The sequence below is a fragment of the Thalassophryne amazonica genome, chromosome 18, assembly GCF_902500255.1.
Source record: "Thalassophryne amazonica chromosome 18, fThaAma1.1, whole genome shotgun sequence".
NCBI lineage: Eukaryota > Metazoa > Chordata > Actinopteri > Batrachoidiformes > Batrachoididae > Thalassophryne > Thalassophryne amazonica.
In genome coordinates this window covers 69584464-69606796 of record NC_047120.1, presented here as the reverse complement: position 1 = coordinate 69606796, position 22333 = coordinate 69584464, and the positions used below count along the sequence as shown (strand labels likewise).

At 40.0% G+C, this 22333-nt stretch overlaps 1 protein-coding gene across 2 annotated transcripts; it reads left to right on the top strand.

The window, feature by feature from the left end:
- Positions 1 to 385: 385 nt before the first annotated feature.
- On the top strand, positions 386 to 20058 carry wdr45b (WD repeat domain 45B). Of its 2 annotated transcripts, none has more exons than XM_034193171.1 (10): positions 386 to 582; positions 3727 to 3822; positions 4391 to 4492; positions 13001 to 13088; positions 13352 to 13446; positions 13622 to 13812; positions 13915 to 14000; positions 19171 to 19272; positions 19386 to 19507; positions 19739 to 20058. In XM_034193171.1, the coding sequence occupies exons 1-10, from the start codon at positions 516 to 518 to the stop codon at positions 19843 to 19845; spliced, it is 1056 nt and encodes a 351-aa protein (XP_034049062.1). In that variant the 5' UTR covers positions 386 to 515; the 3' UTR covers positions 19846 to 20058. The 2 variants fall into 2 exon arrangements, with proteins under 2 accessions (XP_034049062.1, XP_034049063.1); XM_034193172.1 differs by having other exon boundaries at positions 387 to 582; positions 3727 to 3801.
- Positions 20059 to 22333: the final 2275 nt, after the last annotated feature.

The window sequence follows — 22333 nt, the reverse complement described above, 5'->3', positions numbered from 1 at the left end:
CTCTTACAGACAGAAAGTAGACTGATGAATCTGCGTGCGCAGCAGTCAGTGCGTGCAGGAGAGAAAAAAGCTTGAGTATTGATCTTTTTACACGAGGATCGTTCAATATCAATACCAGCGTTGGTATCAATATTAGGATCGATCCGTCCACCTCTACTTAGGACTCTTAAAGGCTGGAGATGACAAACCTGTCTGACAAACTTCATTATGTGTTAACCACAGGAGTAAATGTGTGTGTGTGTGTGTGTGTGTGTGTGTGTGTGTGTGTGTGTGTGTGTGTGTGTGTGTGTGTGTGTGTGTGTGTGTGTGTGTGTGTGTGTGTGGTGTGCGTGCGTGCGTGCGTGTGTGCGCGCGCATAATTTGCTGAAGCTCGTGAGGCTGGAACAGGAAGTGGAGGCTGTTTTTGTTTTGTTTTTTTGGTTGTGGAGACTCTTGAAGAAATGCTTGTTGGTGGTTAGCAGCGCAGCTCTTCGGCCAGCTCTTCTTGGATTCATTTAACATTATTTGGCCAAATAATGAATTTACTACCGTCTAATCCGCACGGGAACGGCCTCCTTTATGCTGGATTTAATCAGGATCACGGTAAGAAACGTACTAATCCAAACTAAGAACTGGCAGCGTCGTACATGTTAAGCTAACTTGGGTAAGTCCAACTAAAGTGGTCTTTTGAGGACAAAATAAATAAACCAGTACTATTACAACACAACAAACTTGTATTTCGCAGGGTTGGAAGTGTTAAATGTTGACGGAATGATTTGTCAGTCTAGAAAGGTTAGCCATGCAACTTAGCTGGTTAGCAAGCTACGTTAGCAGACATACTGGTTTTTGAGATCACGCTGGCAAAATGACGCGAGTTATTAAACATGACATTAGATTGTGCTGTAATATGTGAATTAGTCACAGTAATGCTGTAGTGTCTGTGGCGTTTTTTAATTACTACGCAACGTTAGGGTGCTAAAATAACTGTTTAGCTAGGTAGCGGCTAAGATAACGATAGCCTCACTGGACTCGACAAGAATAAAAATGTTAAAGCGTATTGATAAATGATCCCGTCTCTGTTCTTAATATTACTGTGTCTCAGTTACTCACATGACACAACTTTTAAGTGCTTTGTACAACAAGAAGTCGCCCCTGTTCAAATAAAATCTACGCCGAAGAACTTTAAAAATCGAGTGGAAATTGTCATGTTCTGATTGGAATACAGTCGCAAATGTAAAACTAAGGATAGCTACCTATTTAAAGAAATACAAGTACAATCACGGAACAACTCTCACTTGATTAAATGAGCAATATCTTAAGGATAAAACTCCATTACTGTGAGACTAAATTGGAAAATTATAACTAGACCAGCGCTCGGAACACATGCCTCAGCCAGGGAGGGACGACGGCTGATGGCAACTGACAGTTGAGGATCTGCAAAGCTGATGCACGGGAATTGGACGATGCTCCTACAGAGTGTTGCACGCTTTGTTGAGGAAATGAGATTTCAGCTCAAAGAAATGTGTGTTGTCCATGCGTGGAGCGTGCCTTGAACAGGGGTATGTATTCAAGAGAATATAGTTCAATGTAATCAGCCCTTGTCCGTCCGCCCTGGCTTCACTACACATGCGTCATCAGCTGCTGTTCATGGATTATCACGTCATTTTTAATTCAAACTGCCTCCAGTCATCATCTATTTCAGCAACAGATATCTGAAGCCTTTGTACAACAATCATTTCCACATAAATTCAGCATTATTTAATCATAAAAGACGAATGATCAGAGCGCCGCAGCTACACGAGCTGCTAGCTGATGCGTTCATTGTACATCATTTTTTTCAAAGCGTCACCAAGTATCACCTCGTTTCTGCTTAAAACTGACTTTAGAATGATTTAAGAGGTTTAACTTGTCATCTGATTGTTAATAAGCCCATTAATCAATTTGATTGCTTTGGGTGAAGAGACTCTGTCTCAGAGCTCTGAAATGACGCATGTGCAGTGGAGGCAGGGCAGACCAATTTTTAGTGGAGGACTGTTTGGTCTGCGACACCCTCCCTCATCTCCACAATTCCTTATTAATATAGCGTACGTCAGAATCATTAATGCTCCACACCCAGAGAGTTGGTGACGGTAATGCACCGTGTTGGTTTGCAACACTTTTGCCACTGGCCTTGTTTTGGTAATGGTGTGACTATGTACCTCGTCAAATTCAGATCAATGTAAAAGTTCACTTACCCCGTTGTGATTCTGTTTTAGAATTTTTTGAAGTAACACTTTGTTGGGGTGCAAGAAAAAAAAAAAGTCACACTGTAATAATAACACACTCACTGAATGGCAACAATGTTGTAATGTTACAAGACTGAAGTTCAACTGAGCAAAATGTTATTCTGCTATTAAGAGTATTTTGTTTAATTTAAGACAAGAATCTTATCTTTCATAAACTTTTTAAAAATTTCATTATACTTAATGATTTTTTTTGTTGTGTATGGTAGCAGTTTTGTGGTGTTGGATTTTAGACTTTGTCAGTCCAAATGCAAAGTTTGATAGCTTGAAGATAAAGTGTGTGTGTGTGTGTGTGTGTGTGTGTGTGTGTGTGTGTGTGTGTGTGTGTGTGTGTGTGTGTGTGTGTGTGTGTGTGTGTGTGTGTGTGTGTGTGTGTGTGTGTGTGTGTGTGTGTTGTAAGCCCTGTGATACATTTTTCACATATCTTAGTGGGGGGAGCTGATGGAATAGGATGAGTCAATGAGCCTGCATGCGTTTGTTTGTGTTTCCCCTAGAATTGTTTTTCAGAATTCTTAGAATAGAATTGTTTTCCCAGCCTGACCGGAAAATCACTAAGGGCCCTTGGGCAAGGTCCTTAATCCCCTAGTTTCTCCCGGTGTGTAGTGGGCACCTTGTATGGCAGCAGCCTGACATCGGGGTGAATGTGTAAAGTGCTTTGAGCGTCTGATGCAGATGGAAAAGCACTATATAAATGCAGTCCATTTACCATTTTCAGGGCCGATGGTACTCACTGATAAATGAGAAAAATGTGAGGCGCTAACAAATGCTAAAGCTACAGTTAAGGGATGTGCCCACTATTTATGTACTCATTCCACAGTCCTGCATTTGTGGTTTAAAAACAGAAGAAAAATGAGTTGTCACAGACCAATGCACAAGTATTTTTCATTTTAAAGAATACCAAAAGACAAGGATCAATCAGTTTGAGTTTCACTAGCTGTACCAATAACTGCTTGAGTGCAAACAGTATATTTGGGTATAAACAAAATTTCATGTGTGTATTATTGTTAGAATCCCCCCCCAACTTATCACTGACAGATCTCACGGTGCATGTGCACCCACTTTTTACTTTTTTCTTCAAAGCTGAATTCCAGACACCCTGGTAAATCATGTCCACACAACGGAGACTGGGCCTTATGTGGCCCCACGGGGAACCACTTAGTAACCCTCATTCCTGCACTGCAGAACTGCAGACTTGCTTCCCATAAACTGTCACTCAGGTCACCACATTAAGAATCACAAGAGTTATATACGTTTTTAACTCTAGGTGAGCTGAAAAAATTATTCACATCCAAGTTAATACATGTTTGGCTGCATTTTTCATTGGCGTTACTAACTAAATGTTTGTGGCCTGGTGGGGGTTCCTGGCCCGGCGGCCTGCCAGGCTTATGAAATGTAAGTGAAGGTTGGCAGTTTATTTCTTTTCCAGTTTCTGATTGCTGTTTGTTTGACCTTTTTGTGTCCCCAGGATGCTTTGCGTGTGGAATGGAGAATGGGTTTCGTGTGTACAATACTGATCCGTTGAAGGAGAAAGAGAAGCAAGGTACAGGACGAGCTCTGTTGGGTATTTACATTTATATTTTTGTGAAACATTTTACCTCAAGGAATATTGATCCTGAAACCAGTCAGGTCTGCTGCTCACAGGAACAAAGTACTGTGACAGCGGTACACCTGATGGGAATATAAAAGGGAACTTCCTCCAAAAGAAGCCTGAAAAAGTGACTTGTCACATGACCTCCTCCTTCACAGCGACTCCGCAAAAACATCAATTGTTGATACAGACACTTGTTGCCAGGTGTTTATGATGTGCCATCTTTCATCTTTGTATTTCTTTCTGATGAGGGCATGAAATGTGTCTCTGCTGCTGACCTGATGCTTGCTGTAGAGGGGAAAAAGGCCTTAAAACTGGATAAATTAAAAGATCCCTTTTTTTTTTATCCTGGTCAGTTCAAGAGTGTCATCACAGTCTGACCTCATCAGATGGCCTGTCAACACTGACAGGCTGGTCTCAAAACAGTGTTTAGGTTTTTTTTAATGTACAAGATGATTTGTCTGTTTCCCTGAAAACGTCACTGTTGCTTTCAGCTGTTGTCGAAATCAATAATATAGCCCCTACTGTCTCTGACTTTTAGAGTTTTCGGAGGGTGGAGTCGGCCACGTGGAGATGCTGTTCAGATGTAACTATCTCGCACTCGTGGGAGGAGGAAAGAAACCCAAGTACCCGACCAACAAAGGTGTGTTACGGCTCCAGAGACATCAGCCTTTGACACTTGCCACGAAGTAGAAACTGGCTGTCGTAATGGTCATGTGTCAGTGGCCATATCTTCAAAATGCAAAGATGAAATTCAATCGGACACGGGATTGGTTTCATAATGCAGTCGAATTTTTAATCTACTAAACGTACTTAGTCGACTAAGGCTAGGCGACAACATTAGCCATCTAATCTCAGTTTCACATAGACGGCTAAACTTCTAGATTAGCCATCCAATGTTAGTTGGTGATTTTCATGGGCACAAGCGGCCTCGCGAGTGCCGTCGCCAAGAAATGCCTCCAATGTGTGCAAGTTTTGTTTAGTTCCGGGTTGGTTGTCTGGTATAACCATGGCAGAGTTCAGCACACAGTCGATTTGGAGATGTGGATGGTGTCGCTGATAACCTGCTGAAAGGTCCCACAGGCATAAAACCTCAGCACAATCAAATCCTGAATAAGGGCTAGCAGGGCGTTGTTCCTCCTCGTTTGGTGGTTGATGGCTGGAGCTATGAGGTCCATGAGGAAGAGGATTGTAGGCAGACATAAGCGCTATCGCTGTTGAAGTTCTGCGAACGTAAACATCTCCAATGGATTATTTCGGTCCTGGAACACCCGCTCCACCGCAAGGCTCTCCTCATTTCCTGCTCTATCATGTGGTGGTACATGATAGCCAGTATTTTTGAGGTAAGAGACTGAAGTTTTGTGGGCTAAAATAAGATTAGCCTCCTCTGTAGCAGGCTAAAAACTGTAGTTGGCTAATGCAGTGGTGGGCACAATTCCGCTAATTAGCAAAGCTAACTTTTTTGTTAGCGGATTAGCTTTTCAGCTAACTTCAAAAACCATCACCGGACCAATTAGCTTCCGCTAAATTTAACTCTGCTAACTTAGTCCACTAACGTTTTGCTGGCATAGTTAATAATGGTCAAAAACATTTGTAAACCCTAAAATCATACATGTTGGTTCCTGTCTGCTACGTGGTTTACAGCTATGAGGAGCTGAGTTCAACTGTACCCCAGCAGAAGGGGCCTGGCTGCCAGGCTGCTACAAAAAAGTAATTTACCTTCAACATACAGTACCCCAGCTGTGTGGCAGAAGTCATGAAAAGCGAAGCAGGTTTGACTTATGGTTTTGATTTATAAACCAAATTGATCCGGATAGTTTATTGACATTAATGTCAACTCTGTCATTTCTACAAAGTGAAAATATAACACAAAACTTTTAATTTAAAAATAATGTGCTAATTCTGAACATTAACACACACAGATGCCAAAAGGCATTGAGCCTCTGCCCATCACTGATTGGTTGGTTTATTATATGGAAAAACCATCACACAAGTTACTGTAATGTGTGTTGGTTTTTACAAATAAATGTGTATTTGTAAAATATGTCCTTTTTTTCATTTGTAAAAAAAAAAGGCATTTGTAAAACTGAAAATTGTGTTTAAGTATGATTCAGCGCGTGCGATATTTGGGTAGTAGATGGCACTGTTCTATGCATTTTGACCCATCTACTGGATGGCGGTGTGAATAGCACCCACCCAAATATCGCACGGTCATTGTGCTGAATCATTCTTAACAAACACAATTTTCAGTTTTGCAAATGCCTTTTTTTTTTGTTTTTTTTTTTACAAATGAAAAAAAGACATTTTACAAATATACATTTGTAAAAACCAACACACGTTACAGTAATGTGTGTTGGTTTTTACATTTATTTGTATAAACCAACACACATTACAGTAACGTGTGTGTTGGTTTGTACATAGAAATAAATCAACCAACCAGTGATGGGCAGAGGCTCGTTTTCCCATAATGCCTTTTGGCATCTGTGTATGTTCAAACCTTCAGAATTGGCGCATTATTTTAAAATTAAAAGATGTTATATTTTCCCTTTGTAAAAATTAGAGCCCGACCGATATGGATTTTTTTGAGGCCGATGCCGATAACAATATTTGGATGAAAAAAATGCAGACAATCGCTAAATCGGCTGATTTGCCGATAGCCGATAAATCAGCCGATATTATTATATTTTTTTAATGAATAAAATGTTCTTTTTTTGGACCCTTAACAAAAAAGGTATGAGCTAAAAGCTGAAGCTTTGTCTTCATATTGATTAACTTTATAACGGAGAAGAATTTTCAAGTTCAAAAAAATGCAAAAATGTAATTGGAGCAGTTAGGGGGCTATTCAAATGGGCCAACTAGTAAGATATCACCCCTGAAAATGATCTTTGCCATATCACGTGATGTAAATCTGCCCTACGATTGGATTTTGGAAAACCATGTGACGGAGAACCAATTCCGATTGGACAATCACATTGTGCATGTCATCACACATCTTCTATGAGGAGTACCAAGAAGGTGGATCGAAAGTCCGCGGAGATACTTTTTTTTTTTTTTTTTTTGCTGAAAAGTTAAGTTTCTATCTCATATCATTAAAAAGTTATTTACAATTTAGTAAAGCTTGGTCCCAGCCATTGTATATGACGGCATCAGCCCCAGAGAGTTAATGGCGAACGGCAGTAATTCCCAGAACCCTTCCAGACGACCAATAAATCTGAATGTTTCAACCTCTTAGCAGTAAACAAAAGTTTTTCATGCTAGAAATAAGGTCTACACAACGTGGGCTTAATAAAAAGCGTGACCGACGCTATCTAATCCTCCCTATCCTCTTGCTTGCCTCTACTGGTGGTTGGCTCTCACTGCGGTATTGTATCACTTCCTGTTCGCACAGCGGTGTTTTTCTGTATCTGTTAGCTGTTTAATCTGCGCAGTTAGATTGATCTAGTTATCTAGATTACGATTTGTTTCCCAGTGTAATCTTTACGTGCCTTAACTAAAGCACTCCTTCTGCTGAATCACCTCTAAATTATTTACACATTATTCACTTTGCGTGTTTTTAGGAATCCGCTAGCTTAGCGTAGCTACTAGCTCTTAGCCGATTTAGCATGGCGGCTTCTCCTGTCTCTCCCGCACTTTTCTGCTCTGGGTGTGAAATGTTTAGTTATTCCTCGGCCTCCTTTAGCAGTAACGGTACTTGTAATAAGTGTAGCTTATTCGTAGCTTTGGAGGCCAGGCTGGGCGAATTGGAGACTCGGCTCCGCACCGTGGAAAATTCTACAGCTAGCCAGGCCCCTGTAGTCGGTGCGGACCAAGGTAGCTTAGCCGCCGTTAGTTCCCCCCTGGCAGATCCCGAGCAGCCGGGAAAGCAGGCTGACTGGGTGACTGTGAGGAGGAAGCGTAGCCCTAAACAGAAGCCCCGTGTACACCGCCAACCCGTTCACATTTCTAACCGTTTTTCCCCACTCAACGACACACCCGCCGAGGATCAAATCTGGTTATTGGCGACTCTGTTTTGAGAAATGTGAAGTTAGCGACACCAGCAACCATAGTCAATTGTCTTCCGGGGGCCAGAGCAGGCGACATTGAAGGAAATTTGAAACTGCTGGCTAAGGCTAAGCGTAAATTTGGTAAGATTGTAATTCACGTCGGCAGTAATGACACCCGGTTACGCCAATTGGAGGTCACTAAAATTAACATTAAATCGGTGTGTAACTTTGCAAAAACAATGTCGGACTCTGTAGTTTTCTCTGGGCCCCTCCCCAATCGGACCGGGAGTGACATGTTTAGCCGCATGTTCTCCTTGAATTGCTGTCTGTCTGAGTGGTGTCCAAAAAATGAGGTGGGCTTCATAGATAATTGGCAAAGCTTCTGGGGAAAACCTGGTCTTGTTAGGAGAGACGGCATCCATCCCACTTTGGATGGAGCAGCTCTCATTTCTAGAAATCTGGCCAATTTTCTTAAATCCTCCAAACCGTGACTATCCAGGGTTGGGACCAGGAAGCAGAGTTGTAGTCTTACACACCTCTCTGCAGCTTCTCTCCCCCTGCCATCCCCTCATTACCCCATGCCCGTAGAGACGGTGCCTGCTCCCAGACTACCAATAACCAGCAAAAATCTATTTAAGCATAAAAATTCAAAAAGAAAAAATAATATAGTACCTTCAACTGCACCACAGACTAAAACAGTTAAATGTGGTCTATTAAACATTAGGTCTCTCTCTTCTAAGTCCCTGTTGGTAAATGATATAATAATTGATCAACATATTGATTTATTCTGCCTAACAGAAACCTGGTTACAGCAGGATGAATATGTTAGTTTAAATGAGTCAACACCCCCGAGTCACACTAACTGTCAGAATGCTCGTAGCACGGGCCGGGGCGGAGGATTAGCAGCAATCTTCCATTCCAGCTTATTAATTAATCAAAAACCCAGACAGAGCTTTAATTCATTTGAAAGCTTGTCTCTTAGTCTTGTCCATCCAAATTGGAAGTCCCAAAAACCAGTTTTATTTGTTATTATCTATCGTCCACCTGGTCGTTACTGTGAGTTTCTCTGTGAATTTTCAGACCTTTTGTCTGACTTAGTGCTTAGCTCAGATAAGATAATTATAGTGGGCGATTTTAACATCCACACAGATGCTGAGAATGACAGCCTCAACACTGCATTTAATCTATTATTAGACTCTATTGGCTTTGCTCAAAAAGTAAATGAGTCCACCCACCACTTTAATCATATCTTAGATCTTGTTCTGACTTATGGTATGGAAATAGAAGACTTAACAGTATTCCCTGAAAACTCCCTTCTGTCTGATCATTTCTTAATAACATTTACATTTACTCTGATGGACTACCCAGCAGTAGGGAATAAGTTTCATTACAGTAGAAGTCTTTCAGAAAGCGCTGTAACTAGGTTTAAGGATATGATTCCTTATGTTCTCTAATGCCATATAACAACACAGTGCAGAGTAGCTACCTAAACTCTGTAAGGGAGATAGAGTATCTCGTCAATAGTTTTACATCCTCATTGAAGACAACTTTGGATGCTGTAGCTCCTCTGAAAAAGAGAGCTTTAAATCAGAAGTGTCTGACTCCGTGGTATAACTCACAAACTCGTAGCTTAAAGCAGATAACCCGTAAGTTGGAGAGGAAATGGCGTCTCACTAATTTAGAAGATCTTCACTTAGCCTGGAAAAAGAGTCTGTTGCTCTATAAAAAAGCCCTCCGTAAAGCTAGGACATCTTTCTACTCATCACTAATTGAAGAAAATAAGAACAACCCCAGGTTTCTTTTCAGCACTGTAGCCAGGCTGACAAAGAGTCAGAGCTCTATTGAGCTGAGTATTCCATTAACTTTAACTAGTAATGACTTCATGACTTTCTTTGCTAACAAAATTTAAACTATTAGAGAAAAAATTACTCATAACCATCCCAAAGACGTATCGTTATCTTTGGCTGCTTTCAGTGATGCCGGTATTTGGTTAGACTCTTTCTCTCCGATTGTTCTGTCTGAGTTATTTTCATTAGTTACTTCATCCAAACCATCAACATGTTTATTAGACCCCATTCCTACCAGGCTGCTCAAGGAAGCCCTACCATTATTTAATGCTTCGATCTTAAATATGATCAATCTATCTTTGTTAGTTGGCTATGTACCACAGGCTTTTAAGGTGGCAGTAATTAAACCATTACTTAAAAAGCCATCACTTGACCCAGCTATCTTAGCTAATTATAGGCCAATCTCCAACCTTCCTTTTCTCTCAAAAATTCTTGAAAGGGTAGTTGTAAAACAGCTAACTGATCATCTGCAGAGGAATGGTCTATTTGAAGAGTTTCAGTCAGGTTTTAGAATTCATCATAGTACAGAAACAGCATTAGTGAAGGTTACAAATGATCTTCTTATGGCCTCGGACAGTGGACTCATCTCTGTGCTTGTTCTGTTAGACCTCAGTGCTGCTTTTGATACTGTTGACAATAAAATTTTATTACAGAGATTAGAGCATGCCATAGGTATTAAAGGCACTGCGCTGCGGTGGTTTGAATCATATTTGTCTAATAGATTACAATTTGTTCATGTAAATGGGGAATCTTCTTCACAGACTAAAGTTAATTATGGAGTTCCACAAGGTTCTGTGCTAGGACCAATTTTATTCACTTTATATATGCTTCCCTTAGGCAGTATTATTAGACGGTATTGCTTAAATTTTCATTGTTACGCAGTTGATACCCAGCTTTATCTATCCATGAAGCCAGAGGACACACACCAATTAGCTAAACTGCAGGATTGTCGTACAGACATAAAGACATGGATGACCTCTAATTTCCTGCTTTTAAACTCAGATAAAACTGAAGTTATTGTACTTGGCCCCACAAATCTTAGAAACATGGTGTCTAACCAGATCCTTACTCTGGATGGCATTACCCTGACCTCTAGTAATACTGTGAGAAATCTTGGAGTCATTTTTGATCAGGATATGTCATTCAAAGCGCATATTAAACAAATATGTAGGACTGCTTTTTTGCATTTACGCAATATCTCTAAAATCAGAAAGGTCTTGTCTCAGAGTGATGCTGAAAAACTAATTCATGCATTTATTTCCTCTAGGCTGGACTATTGTAATTCATTATTATCAGGTTGTCCTAAAAGTTCCCTAAAAAGCCTTCAGTTAATTCAAAATGCTGCAGCTAGAGTACTGACGGGGACTAGAAGGAGAGAGCATATCTCACCCATATTGGCCTCTCTTCATTGGCTTCCTGTTAATTCTAGAATAGAATTTAAAATTCTTCTTCTTACTTATAAGGTTTTGAATAATCAGGTCCCATCTTATCTTAGGGACCTCGTAGTACCATATCACCCCAATAGAGCGCTTCGCTCTCAGACTGCAGGCTTACTTGTAGTTCCTAGGGTTTGTAAGAGTAGAATGGGAGGCAGAGCCTTCAGCTTTCAGGCTCCTCTCCTGTGGAACCAGCTCCCAATTCAGATCAGGGAGACAGACACGCTCTCTACTTTTAAGATTAGGCTTAAAACTTTCCTTTTTGCTAAAGCTTATAGTTAGGGCTGGATCAGGTGACCCTGAACCATCCCTTAGTTATGCTGCTATAGACGTAGACTGCTGGGGGGTTCCCATGACGCACTGTTTCTTTCTCTTTTTGCTCTGTATGCACCACTCTGCATTTAATCATTAGTGATCGATCTCTGCTCCCCTCCACAGCATGTCTTTTTCCTGGTTCTCTCCCTCAGCCCCAACCAGTCCCAGCAGAAGACTGCCCCTCCCTGAGCCTGGTTCTGCTGGAGGTTTCTTCCTGTTAAAAGGGAGTTTTTCCTTCCCACTGTAGCCAAGTGCTTGCTCACAGGGGGTCGTTTTGACCGTTGGGGTTTTACATAATTATTGTATGGCCTTGCCTTACAATATAAAGCGCCTTGGGGCAACTGTTTGTTGTGATTTGGCGCTATATAAAAAAAATTGATTGATTGAGTGAAGCACATTTGACACATTACTACATAAACTGAGTTAATCAAACTGAGTTGAACTGAAATGGGAGAAATGTGGGGTGAATGTAATCACAAAGTTATTACAAACAACATCCTTATAAACTTACTTGTATGCTTTTGTCAACTGATTAGTGCAGTGTGATGGCGAACTATGGGGGCCGGTGATGAACACATTTAAGCAGGGGTGTAAGCAGCTCTCAGTTAAATGGGGTCAGAGCTCCATCTGCTGGACAAATGGTGCAAGGACATTTTACATTGCCGACACAAACATTATTTCAGTAACTGTTTTGTTTATGAGAAATTATCGGCGTTCAATTGGCAAATTTTGGCCAATAGTGAGTACTTTGAAAAGGGCTTATATCGGCTGGCCGATATATCTGTCGGGGTCTAGTACAAATGACAGTTGACATTAATGTAAATAAAATATCTGGATTAATTTGGTTTATAAATCAAAACCATAAGCCACATCTGCTGTCCTTTTCTGGATTTCTGCCTCACATCTGGACCACTGTATGCTGTGAATGTAAATGACTCTTCCCGACAGCAGTGCTGACTCGTTGATTGTGTTGGGTTTGCAAGGGCCACTTCTTGGCTTGTGCATGTTGTGACTTTGTGGTGTGAAAGTCATCAGGTCCACACTTCTGTTCCATAGCTTAGTTTCAGTTCATATGTTAACTTTTTTTTTTTTTTTTTGGTGCAGCCATAAACTTAATTCTGTTTTTGCTTCTCAAAAGTTCTTCATAATCGAGCCCAGCTGGGATCTTTACATTCTTGTTTTTAATAGCGTTTTTGACACTGTTTAGTTTTGATTTATGTCTAGCGCTCTTTTCACCTGCTGCACTTGTGTGTGACTGTCAACATCTGCATCAGTCCCAAGATTATTTCCTTTAAAGGTCCATAAATTAATCTGGATTTTGGGCCATTGGTCCAAATAAATGTTGGTTCTTTTCATTATGTACACAGATGTATTTTTATGGCTTGATGGTAATTTCTTAATTTGCAGAGAACTTCTCAATATCCATGGTGGATGCAACAGGTGGGCCAGAAATGGCCCACGGGCCCCAGATTGGGTGTCTGTGGTTTATGAAGATCACACAAGCCACAAACTGCCCGGAGCCTGTGTTGTTGTCACAGATGTGATCACCTTTTTGTTCTGTTCTTTGCAGTCATGATTTGGGACGATCTGAAGAAGAAGACTGTTATTGAGATTGAATTCTCCACCGAAGTCAAAGCGGTGAAGCTGCGACGTGACAGGTGTGTGTCCATTTAAAAAAAAAAATAATAATAATAATAATAATGTTGGAGGGGAGCAGAATTTAAAACATCTTTCACATACTAGCCTGTTGTGTGATTTTCATTTACATTTGTTGCCCAGCAAGTGTTGTGTAATGTGCTGCAGTTAGAGCACCCTCTTCAGGTACAGACATAGCTCCCCCCCTTCCTTTTTTTTTAATCACTGAACATGTCAGACGTTACTGGGCTTGGACTTTAGTCTCCTGGTTCTCCTTTGTGCTCAGGATCGTGGTGGTTCTGGACTCCATGATCAAAGTGTTCACTTTTACTCACAACCCACATCAGCTGCACGTGTTTGAGACGTGCTACAACCCAAAAGGTCAGTCAGTCAGTGCGCACACAGTGTGGAGTGTCCCCTCAGATCGTTCACACTAAGCTGGTTAAATCGTAAAATAATCGTTATCCGTCCACCTGGTTTCTCAAAATGTTTTTCAGTTTTTGTATGTTGGTTTTCTGTCTGTAAGGCTCTTGAACTTTGACCTCTTCCTTCACAGGGCTGTGTGTGCTGTGCCCCAACAGCAACAACTCTCTCTTAGCATTCCCTGGGACTCATTCTGGCCATGTGCAGATCGTGGACCTTGCCAACACAGAGAAGCCGCCCGTTGACATACCTGCCCACGAGGGGGCGCTGTGCTGCATCGCTCTAAACTTGCAGGGAACGAGGATAGCCACTGCCTCAGAGAAAGTACGTTACGCCTGGGCTCAGCTGATAACTAATTATTCTGCCATTAGTTTCTTTGTTTTGGATGTTGCTACATTGCATCTGAAATCCGCCGTTTCTCATTAGGGGACTCTCATTAGAATATTCGACACCTCGACGGGTCAGCTCATACAGGAGCTGCGACGAGGCTCTCAAGGTGCCAACATTTACTGGTGAGTGTTTCAGAACCCACTGGTCTGCTTGCTAAGGTTTGTGTTTAAATGATGAGGCTGTGATGTTTAGTGAGCATGTTGTAAAGGAGAACATCCTGAAGGTTTCCAACAGGAAATCAGTAACACTAATGAACATAACGAAGACATGAACGGGTGATTCTTAGACTACGTGCACTTATGTCCTTTGATCATATTGTATGAAAAACAGAAAAAAGGGGAAATTTCACACTTTTATAGTTATCTTTACAGTGAAAGTGTGTTAAGAAATTTGTTCTAGTAGTCTATGATGACTTTTTCACCTTTTTTCAGCATCATTATATGCAAATATACGCCGTTTTGTGCTTGTCCCACACCCAGACTTTTGATCTTCAATGATAAAAATGAATGAAGAAAGAAACGTTTTTTCTAATGTTTTAAAATATCTCTGAATAAAATATCAGTAAAATAATCAAAACATAATTGGGGTATTCAATGTCATACAACTGTTGTGATTTTTTTTTAAACAAAATGTAGTTGTCCCACACTATTGCCGTAATTTCCACCACAACACTGTAATGTCCCTTTAAACAGTTTGTATGAAAGATTGTTTGGGTAGTTCCTATGGAGATAAACAGTGACATAAGAGCACATGTATATAGCGCCAAATCACAACAAACAGTTGCCCCAAGGCGCTTTATATTATAAGGCAATGGTGTGGTGGAAATTACATTTACAAGGCCAATAGTGCCCGTAGTTAAAGAATCACCCAAACATGAAATCTGGTACCAGTTGTTCACTTGGGGGAATGCCTGGGGGGGGGGCACAAATGGAAAAGTGATCATTTCTGCAAGAAATTTAACGTGCATGATCTTAGGTCATGTGAGTCAATCTTTACATTTTTGATAATCTTGACTAAAGTGGGTGTGACTTCTTACACCAAAACTATCAAAAATCAACCCCCTCAAAATGAACAAGCTGACCCCCTGTACAGCCTCTCAATTCTGTCAGAACATTGGCCCACTGGTACATGTGTTCTAATCTCAAGTCCATCACTCTGCATGTTTCAAAATTAATATACATTTAATCCAATGTGATCAAAAATGCACAAACGTTCTCTTTAACCCTCTGGAGTCTTGGCTATTTTTGGGTGTTTTTGACTACTTTTGGTTTTACCTTCATAATTTACCTTAAAAAAATGTTTACTTTGCCTTGTTTGTGCCATTTTTTTCAGCACAACCTCACCTTGTGACTTAACAGTTTTTCTTTCATTCTGACATACTGCATTAAAACAGTGACCCTAAATTCACCCCGAAGCATTCATTTTGAATCAGAAAAAAAGTTAGTTTTTTTTTACTCTGAAAACCAGAAATATTTAATGAACCATTTTCGTAACTTAGAATGTATAGATTGGAAACTTCAAAAATATATGTAAAAATGTAGCATAAATAACTCCAGGACTCTTGCGCTGGAGCAAAAACGTATGAGTCCTGGAGAAGATGGAAGAGAAGCGCGCAGTCTGATTCACTGTGCAAATCTGTGCGCACAGATTGGTGAATCCACCTGCTCTGGTTCGTCCAGACCAGAATAAGTCCACTTCATTCTCAGATTGATCACACTCTGGATCACACTCAGATGACGCGCTCCGTGCTGATATCGTCTTTATGTACAACCCCTGGCAAAAATTATGAAATCACCCTCCTCGGAGGATGTTCATTTAGTTGTTTAATTTTGTAGGAAAAAAAGCAGATCACAGACATGACACAAAACTAAAGTAATTTCAAATGGCAACTTTCTGGCTTTAAGAAACACTAAGAAATCAGGAAAAAAAATTGTGGCAGTCAGTAACGGTTACTTTTTTAGACCAAGCAGAGGAAAAAAATATGGAATCACTCAATTCTGAGGAAAACATTATGGAATCATGAAAAACAAAAGAAAGCTCCAACACATCACTAGTATTTTGTTGCACCACCTCTGACTTTTATAACAGCTTGCAGTCTCTGAGGCATGGACTTAATGAGTGACAAACAGTACTCTTCATCAATCTGGCTCCAACCTTCTCTGATTGCTGTTGCCTTTTCAGCTTTGCAGGTTGGAGCCTTGTCATGGACCATTTTCTTCAACTTCCACCAAACATTTTCAATTGGATTAAGATCCGGACTATTTGCAGGCCATGACATTGACCCTATGTGTCTTTTTGCAAGGAATGTTTTCACAGTTTTTGCTCTATGGCAAAATGCATTATCATCTTGAAAAATGATTTCATCATCCCCAAACATCCTTTCAATTGATGGGAAAAGAAAAGTGTCCAAAATATCAACGTAAACTTGTGCATTTATTGATGATGTAATGACAGCCATCTCCCCAGTGCCTTTACCTGACATGCAGCCCCATATCATCAATGACTGTGGAAATTTACATGTTCTCTTCTGTTCTTGGTTGTAGCTCAAAAAAGAGAGAGACTTGACACTCTGTTGCAGACACCTGATTACAACCCCTGGCAAAAATTATGGAATCACCGGCCTCGGCGGATGTTCATTCAGTTGTTTAATTTTGTAGAAAAAAAAGCAGATCACAGACATGACACAAAACTAGTCATTTCAAATGGCAACTTTCTGGCTTTAAGAAACAGGATTATCAAACTCTTAAAAGAGGGTAAATCATCACGCAATGTTGCAAAAGATGTTGGTTGTTCACAGTCAGCTGTGTCTAAACTCTGGACCAAATACAAACATGGGAAGGTTGTTAAAGGCAAACATACTGGTAGACCAAGGAAGACATCAAAGCGTCACGACAGAAAACTTAAAGCAATATGTCTCAAAAATCGAAAATGCACAACAAAACAAATGAGGAACGAATGGGAGGAAACTGGAGTCAACGTCTGTGACCGAACTGTAAGAAACCGCCTAAAGGAAATGGGATTTACATACAGAAAAGCTAAACGAAAGCCATCAACACCTAAACAGAAAAAAACAAGGTTACAATGGGCTAAGGAAAAGCAATCCTGGACTGTGGATGACTGGATGAAAGTCATATTCAGTGATGAATCTCGAATCTGCATTGGGCAAGGTGATGATGCTGAAGCTTTTGTTTGGTGCTGTTCCAATGAGATTTATAAAGATGACTGCCTGAAGAGAACATGTAAATTTCCACAGTCATTGATGATATGGGGCTGCATGTCAGGTAAAGGCACTGGGGAGATGGCTGTCATTACATCATCAATAAATGCACAAGTTTACGTTGATATTTTGGACACTTTTCTTTTCCCATCAATTGAAAGGATGTTTGAGGATGATGAAATCATTTTTCAAGATGATAATGCATCTTGCCATAGAGCAAAAACTGTGAAAACATTCCTTGCAAAAAGACACAAAGGGTCAATGTCATGGCCTGCAAATAGTCCGGATCTTAATCCAATTGAAAATGTTTGGTGGAAGTTGAAGAAAATGGTCCATGACAAGGCTCCAACCTGCAAAGCTGATCTGGCAACAGCAATCAGAGAAAGTTGGAGCCAGATTGATGAAGAGTACTGTTTGTCACTCATTAAGTCCATGCCTCAGAGACTGCAAGCTGTTATAAAAGCCAGAGGTGGTGCAACAAAATACTAGTGATGTGTTGGAGCGTTCTTTTGTTTTTCATGATTCCATAATTTTTTTCCCTCAGAATTGAGTGATTCCATATTTTTTTTTTCCCTCTGCTTGGTCTAAAAAAAGTAACTGTTACTGACTGCCACAATTTTTTTCCTTGATTTCTTATAATGTTTCTTAAAGCCAGAAAGTTGCCATTTGAATTGACTTTAGATTTGTGTCATGTCTGTGATCTGTTTTTTTTCTACAAAATTAAACAACTGCATGAACATCCTCCAAGGCCGGTGATTCCATAATCTTTGCCAGGGGTTGTATTTTGAGGCACTAAATAAAAAAAAATAATAACTACACCACACACACTCCAAGCACGGCGAATAACACAGCTTTCAAAACTGATTACTTCCTTTTCGCTCTGCATGAAACCGCAATTTGAAACCACCAGTGATAAAGAAAAAATTTTTTTTTCTTCTTGAGTTTTCCACCAATTGTAACACCTCTCCCTCCTGCAGCAGAATGTGTAGGAAATCGGTCATTTCTGCTGCGGCTGTCTGGAAAACGCGCAGCAAATATGAGAATATTATCCCCCAAAAAACATGCATAAATTATTAATCATAATTCAAGTTATACTTGGCCTTTTAACAAAATTTAAAAAGTGCTGTGGAGGTTGAAGTCTCCACTTTCAACACATATTCAGACAGACACTGAGTGGAGCAGATTTTGTGCTACATCCACTTAATTAGGTCATGTGACTTTTAATGTGAGGGCGCTTCATTCCACTCCCAGAGGGTTAAAGCAGAAATTAACTCTTTTAAAATTTCACTCAGTTCAGTTGCTCTTGTGAAGCACCTTGGGGAGACCTCTGTTGTGATTTGGTGTGAAATAAATACATTGAATTATGAGTCTGTGCCAATGTTTTGTACATAAAAACAAAGTGTGTAATATAAAAAATTGCCTCAAGTTATCAGTAGCCACCAAACTTCACAATGATGTCCTGGTTAAATAAAGGTTAATAAATAAATATTTTTCTTTAACTATTCAAAGTACTTCTGTATGTGAAATGTTTGAAAAAGAGTTTTGTTTTTCATTTTTTTTTAATATGAAAAATCATATTACACTTTAAAAATTCACCAGAAGTCACCTGTTTGTCCTGCAGAGCTGAAATTGTTATATACTGGATTTTCCAGAGTATAAATTGCATTTTTTTTTTTCTGCATTATCAGCTTTTGAATTTGTTTTTATGCACTGTTGGAGTAAGACTGTAACATAACAATGTGGGAAAAGTGAAGCGCTGATGCACTGTATATAAATAATTTATTTTTCTTTTCTTTTTCTTCTTCTTCCTTAAACACATCCCCTGCATTATGACAGGACTTTCACCCAGTACAGCCTGTGGTTTATTCTGGTGTTCACCAGTCTGCTGTTTTATGTTTTGTTTTTCTAAATATGGAAAAAACTATATTAATTTCTTAATAATTTCTAATTTTTTATTGTTGCTCCGGTGGCACTCTAGAGTCAATCCGCGTTGGAGTTTGCAGGGGGTAGTTTTATGGTTTATTAAAGAGTTGGTCTCCTCCCCCCCCCCCCCCCCCCCCCCGTGTCACATATAGCATCAATTTCAACCAGGACGCGTCCCTCATCTGCGTGTCCAGTGATCATGGGACGGTGCACATCTTTGCAGCAGAAGACCCCAAAAGGAACAAACAGTCAAGGTGAGTCACATTTTAAAGTTGGTTTTTTTTTTTTTTTTTTGGGTGGGGGGTACACATTAGATGAAGAAACTCTCTCATTCCTTTGCCACCTCCTTCTCGTTTGTCCTCTGCAGCTTGGCGTCTGCCAGCTTTCTTCCCAAATACTTCAGCTCCAAGTGGAGCTTTTCCAAGTTCCAGGTCCCGTCAGGATCACCTTGTGTCTGTGCCTTTGGAACGGAACCCAACGCCGTCATAGGTACCATCATTCTCGCACTGTCACCCAGGTCCTTAACTATTTGGACAGTGATGGTTTTCTTTGTCATTACAAACAATTTCAGAATTTTTATTCGCAATAATCCTAATAAGAACCATTCATGTTTAGTATTAGGGTGTACTTGGGTGATCCCCAGATAGCAGTCGATTACAGATTTGTAGGGACGCGGGGGTGTTGTGTGTCTTCTCCTGATGACTCTTGTTTTCTTTGCAGCCATTTGTGCCGACGGCAGCTACTACAAGTTCCTGTTCAACCAGAAAGGGGAGTGTTCCAGAGACGTCTACGCCCAGTTCCTGGAGATGACAGATGACAAAATATAACCTTTGACCCCTGTACAGACTTGTCATGACTTTTTTTGTTTTTGGGTTCCGCGCTGCATTTCATTTTGCCTGGACGGACTCTTTCAGAGCGTCGGACGAGTGAAGAAGCACAGTGAAACGTCGCAGCACCAACTTCCTGCGCATCGTGAAGACGGAGAGTTCGTCTGCTGAAGATGTCATTTTCAGTGGAATTTACAAAGGAATTTTTTTTTTTTCATCACACTGATTTTGCTTTTTCACGTTTTTTTTTTTCCCTTTACTAACACCATTTAACATGTCGCAGTGTCTCTGAACCACAGTCGTGTCATCATGGATACATGTGTATTTTGTACTTTAAAACCATATTCAGTGTTTGCTCAGATAATCCTGGATCAGAACCACATCTTATTTTTGTTTACTTGAAAGTAACAACAAACTAGCACCGCCCCCAGTCTGACAAAATCCCTAAACCAAGAAGAGCAGCCGTCTTCTCCCTTTTTTTTTTTTTTAAATAAGTGATTTTGACCAAATAAATAAATGGAAAAGGACCCCCCTCCCCCCCACTACAGAAGACTGAAGCTTGAAATTGATGTACAGAATCATACCAGTTTTGTTTTTTCTGCTTTGTGCAATATTCTTTTCACTTTAAGAGTTTTGAGTTCAATGTTTGCGCCCGAAAAGAAAGGAGTCAAAGACCCGCTCAGGATGAGATTTCAGAAAATATGTAATGAGGTCACATAAACTATATCAAATTATCTAAACTGATTTTTGTCTGTACTTCCTGTTTACTTTTCCCAGTTTAACACAATTCTGAAAACCTTTCAATTATTTTATAGGCTGTTTGTTTTAATTTAGAAAACTTTTTTTTTTTTTTTTTTTTGATAACATTTCCTTCTGCCCTCCCCCCGCACACGTGGTCTGCAGTTGTGATGCTGGTTGGATGTACTGCCAAATTCTCTGAAACGCCTTTGGAGACGGCTTATGGTAGAGAAATGAACATTCAATACACGAGCAACAGCTCTGGTTGACATTCCTGCTGTCAGCATGCCAATTGCACGCTCCCTCAAATCTTGCGACATCTGTGGCATTGTGCTGTGTGATAAAACTGCACCTTTCAGAGTGGCCTTTTATTGTGGGCAGTCTAAGGCACACCTGTGCACTAATCATGGTGTCTAATCAGCATCTTGATATGGCACACCTGTGAGGTGGGATGGATTATCTCAGCAAAGGAGAAGTGCTCACTATCACAGATTTAGACTGGTTTGTGAACAATATTTGAGGGAAATGGTGATATTGTGTATGTGGAAAAAGTTTTAGATCTTTGAGTTCATCTCATACAAAATGTGAGCAAAATCTGAAGTGTTGTTTATATTTTTGTTGTGTATTAAAAATGTTCTGGTCATAATGCTGATTTTCAGGAAGAAAAAACAAGTTTTCAGAGATTCTGAAATTTAGGCAGAGGGGTAGGGTGTTGAGCGGTTAGCACTGCTGCCTCACAGGAAGAAGGATGTGGGCTCCCTTCCCACCCGGTCCTTTCTGTGTTGTCAGACCATGTTCAACAATAGGAAATAATTTTTCTGCCATTATGTCTACAGACGTAGGTTTAACGTCTATGATCTTTGCCTGAGCAGCTTCAAATCCTAAAAGGTCTGAATCAGTTTCTTCATTTTGAGAAGCTGAGACCTTAAGTCAAAAATGGAAATGACCAGACTGACCCTAAGACAGAGTAAACCACGAGAATTTCATACCATAAGCTAAAAGATGGCTGAATGATGGATTTAAAGACCAACAACATATGCTCAAAACAGTATAATACCACATTTTGCACTCATAAGATTAGGATACTGTGCCCTCCAAAAGTATTAGAACACTTGGTATTTCACACATTTTAATTTGTTTGCCATTTCACAGAAATACAAAAACCAAAGAATAAAAACTTATCTTCCTCAAACTCAAAGCAAATCTCTAAAACCCATTTTCTTCAGACAAGTCAAAGAATGGAAATATTTCCAAGTGACTGAATATGTCTTGGACTTTATTTACATCAATTATGAAGAAATACAAAAGTTTCTTTCACCAAAACATCAAATCTAGGTTTTCATCAATGTACTTTCTGGCAAATTGTAGCTGAACATTCAGGTCCTCTTTTTAAGAAAATCCTTCTCTGCACCACTTCATCAAGAAACCGGGTTTTATATTTTAATTAATTTCTATCAAGTTGTAGAGATGTGCTTTCAGTTTGAGTTCAACCAAGATAACTTTAGATGTATTCATCTAAAGTTGTGTAACTGGTGTGTCACTCAAACAGCAAACTTAAGAGGTTATTTAATCCGCAGTTCCTGCTTGTTTAAAAAAAAAAAAAAAAAAAAAAAAAAATCACTGGAGAAACGTAAGACAACTCGAATTAAAGGAGAAATGCCGCTTTAAACAACCTTGACCACATTTTGGTGTAAAATACGCTTTAGTCACCAGTGTAACTTTGGTGTCAGTATTAGTGAACGGTTCAAAA